Source organism: Nicotiana tabacum, chromosome 8, assembly GCF_000715075.1.
Source record: "Nicotiana tabacum cultivar K326 chromosome 8, ASM71507v2, whole genome shotgun sequence".
Taxonomy (NCBI): domain Eukaryota; kingdom Viridiplantae; phylum Streptophyta; class Magnoliopsida; order Solanales; family Solanaceae; genus Nicotiana; species Nicotiana tabacum.
Window position 1 is genome coordinate 120,054,919 of NC_134087.1, and position 4,446 is coordinate 120,059,364.

General features: G+C 38.5%; 1 protein-coding gene across 1 annotated transcript; it reads left to right on the plus strand.

The window, feature by feature from the left end:
* On the plus strand, nt 1-1,649 carry LOC142163274 (secreted RxLR effector protein 161-like). Its single transcript, XM_075220544.1, has 2 exons — nt 1-336; nt 1,419-1,649. The coding sequence occupies exons 1-2, from the start codon at nt 1-3 to the stop codon at nt 1,647-1,649; spliced, it is 567 nt and encodes a 188-aa protein (XP_075076645.1).
* The last annotated feature ends 2,797 nt before the right edge of the window (nt 1,650-4,446 follow it).

Below are 4,446 nucleotides of genomic sequence, written 5' to 3' on the forward strand. Positions count from 1 at the left end.
ATGATTGGATCACCATTGTATTCCATAGCAAGCATGCATGATCTTGAGTTTAGTGTGGGACTATATGCAAGATTTCAAGCAAATCCCAAAGAGTCTCATGTAAAGGCTATTAAAAGAATACTCAGATATCTTAAAGGGACTCTTGATTTGTGTCTATGGTATCCTAGAGGATACAACTTTGATCTAGTTGGTTATACTGATGTAGACTATGAAAGGTTTCATGTTGACATGAAAATCATTTTAGGAAAATTACGTTTTCTTGGTTCTTTCCTGGTGTCTTGGGGAAGAAAGAAGCAGAACTCAGTGACTTTATCTACAACTGAAGCAAAATATGTGGTATCATCATCTTGTTGTGCTTAATTACTATGGATAATACAACAACTAAGGGACTATGATATTTTTGTTAATTTTATTCCTATTTTTTGTGACAATATGAGTGCCATAACTATTGCTAAAAATCCTTATTAGCATAAAAGAACCAATCACATCGATATCAGATATCACTTTCTTAGAGATAATGTTGAAAATGGATCTATCTCAATCAATTTTTGTAAAACTGAAGATCAAATTACTGACATTTTCACTAGGGACCACTTTGAAAGAAATAGACTAGAACTGGGATTAGTTAACACCTCTAGCTAGATTGAATCCCGATGATTGGTTAGAAAAGAATTCATTAGATGTGCATAAATGTGTATAAAATGCTTGATTCAATCTCGTGCTTATCCTAAGCGCACACACTCGCTAGAAAGTCTAGCTGAAGCCTTATTGCAGAAATGACTAAGGAGTTGGTTCTTGGACTCAGGTGCGTGCATATTATCTTAAAATCATTGAAACTTAATAACTGAAATTACTACTACTCTTAGACTCTCTAATCTAGTTGCATCACTCTAGTTGTTCTCAAAGTCAAGGATCAAGGGGGAATCCTAGAGCAATCAGAGTCTAATTACTTCTAAAAGTTCGGTAGTAAAAACTAACTGTTTCCCGTTAGAACTCAAATTCGTTACGTTCTCTCTTCTAGTCTAACCAGGACTACCCTCTTTAAAAGCCTCTCATTATACATCTCCCAGTACTCACTATTCCTCTCAAACTTTAAACAAGAACCAAAGAAAAATCTCTCATTCTCTCATTACCATGACAAATTCATGCCAAACTCCCTCGAAGGCAAATTCTTCATCTAAGAATAAAGCAAAACCTTAAAATTATGAAGCCTAAGCCTAGAAAACTGCAAAACCAACTAGTGAATCTACACCAGCAACTATTGTATCTCCATCTATACGCTCTACTGTACCTATACTATCATCTCCTGCTACTATTGCACCTGCAATTTCTACCTCTATTGGACTTTTATCCCCCAAACCAACTGCCCATGCACCTTTATCTGTTCGCCAAATCACCCCAAACCTACTACGATCAAGGATACCTCAAGAAAAAAAGTTAAGAGTGGCAATGTGGTGAGTCATGTGGCTGCTAAGAGGGAACAAATAGTTAAGGAAGCTATGGCTCAAGGGGATATCACAGCTGATCAGGTAACATCACCTCCATCAAAACTTGGTGTTTTTGTTTCTACTATTATGGTTGCTCTATTGGAAATTGTTGCACCCATCAGTAGTAGACCACATGCAGAGGATACTATTGTAGAAACATAGGTTGTAAGTTAGGAGAAAATAATGACACCATTGATAATATACATGTGCTTGAGGGGGAAATGGAGAACAAAGCAGAGAATAAAGAGGCTTCTGATGTTACTTCTTATAGTTGGACTGAGGATGAGGATAATAAGGAAGTTCATGGGGAGGGAGGAGAATGAGCCAGTCATAAGGAACACCAGGTTCAGGAAATGACGCATAGTACTAATGAGAAGAAGAGTGAGAATGAGTGGGAATCAAGTGAGGAAAAAGAGAGTGCGGTGGAAGAACAACTAGTTGAACAAGTGGGAGATTTTGTATAAGAAGAAAAAGAAAGTGAGGGAGAAGGTAACTTTGAGAGTGAGGGTGACGAAGATGAAAAAGAAAGTGAAAGTGATGGTATTGAACATGAGAGTGATGAGGAAAATACTAGTGGGGAATCTGAAGGCTCTATGGCTATTGGGAACATAGTTATGGCCCCTTTAGAAGAAGTTCATGGAGAGGAAAGGACTGAAGAATCTAGGCCTTCGTTAAATTCTTTTACTGGAGATGAGGAGGTTAACAATGATGAGGATTATTTGCCCTTATCTGATGTAGGGGAAAAGGGAAGGAAGGCCCCTATGAGATCTACAAAACCAGTTCCCCAAACAAGAAAGGAAGTTGATCCTCCTGCTAGTACTTCTCTCACTAGGAGCAAAAGAAAACCTATTGATGAATAGATAATTAAGGAATCAAGGGGTGATAAGAAAACAAGAAAGCAAAACTCTTGTTGCTGAACCTGTAGTTGAGTTTGATGTGGAGGTGGAGAAACAACCATATATTAGTGAACTTGTCACGACCCGGATTTCCCACCCTTAGGAGTCGTGATGGCGCCTACTAATGTGACCTAGGCAAGCAAAACCTTTAATCTAATTACTTCATTAACCAATTATTTCTTTTTAACAAATATAAGATGATAGCGTGGTAACAACGACAATTCAAATTTTAGCGGAAGACATAAGATTTATTAAAACTGCATCTACTACAAATACTTAAGCCTTAACTACCCCAAAACCTGGTCTCACAGTGTCACAGACGGTCTAAGATTGCTACATACAAAGTCTGAAGAAATAACAGTACACTATTTCTGAATAAAAGGAAAATGAAACAGGAAACAGGGATAGTGGGAGACGCCAGGGCTTGCGGACGCCTGCAGGTCTACCTTGGAGCTCCACGTGGACGGAAAGTAGCCTCCAACTACGGTCCAAGAGCTGCTCCGGAATCTGCACATAGTGCAGAGTGTAGTATCAGCACAACCGACCCCATGTACTGGTAAGTGTCTAGCCTAACCCTGGCGAAGTAGTGACAAGGCTAGGACCAGACTACCAAATAAACCTGTGCAGTTCAAATATATATATATATATATATATATATATATATATATATATATATATATATATATATATATATATATACACACACACACACACACACACATAAACAAATAAAGATAGGAGAGGGAAACATGCTTCAGGGAATAACAGGTAAAACAGAATATCAAGAGAATTATAAAGGAATCAAAATTAACCACTAATAAGAGTAAGTAAACAAAGACAGATTTCACTTTCTTTTCACATTATGTTGCAGGTGTGCAACCCGATCCCATTTCCTGTATCTCGTGGCAGGCATGCCACCCGCTCCCATTTCATTTATCTCATGGCAGGCATGTCACCCGCTCCCATTTCATTTATATCGTGGTAGGCGTACCACCCGCTCCCATTTTATTTATCTCGTGGCAGGCGTGCCATCCACTCCCATTTCATTTATCTCGTGGTAGGCGTACCACCCGCTCCCATTTCATTATATCTTATGGTAGGCGTACCACCCGCTCCTATTTCATTATATCTTGTGGTAGGCGTAGCACTCGCTCCCAGTTACAAGCCAACAATAATCACAAGGAATCCCGGCAAGGGAATAAGAGTAATATAACAACTTCCCGTAAAGGGAATAATGATATTTCAACAACATCCCGTCAAGGGAACAATACTATCAAAACAAACATCCCGGCAAGGAATCATTAATATCAAACAAATATCCTGGCAAGGGAACAATGGTGATAATGACAGATGAAGTGCAATAAACTACAACGGAGTCATAACAATTATAATACAAGACACGCGGGCATGCTTGACACCAACATATAGATACTCGTCATCATGCCTATATGTCATACTCCTCAATTAACATGTAGCAAATAAGACACAACTCCTAATCCCTCAAGCTAAGGTTAGACCAAACACTTACCTCGATGCCACGAACACAATTCACGATTCAACTATAGCTTTACCCCTTGATTCCACCACCAATTCGCTCGTATCTAGTCACAAGTTACTTAATTACGTCAATAAATGCTAAATGAATCAACCCCAATGCATGAAAATGATTTTTCTAAAGTTTTACCCAAAAGTCAAAAATCGCCCTCGGGACCACATGGTCAAAACCCGAGGTTCGAACCAAAATCCGATTACCCATTCCCCCACGAACTCAAATATATAATTTGTTTTGAAATCGTACCTCAAATCGAGGTCCAAATCCCCAAATTTTGAAAAACCTAGGTTCTACCCAAACACCCAATTCGCCCACGAAAATCATTGATTTTGAGTTGAAATCATGTGAAAAGTAGTTAATAATTGAAGAAAACCAGTTAGAAATCACTTACCAATGTTTTGGAGAAGAAAGGTTATTTGAAAAATCGCCTCTTATGTTTTTGGGGTTTTGAAAAATGAAAATTCACTGAAAATCCTGTCTTAATATACCCCTCACAAAATGGAGTGTGGCC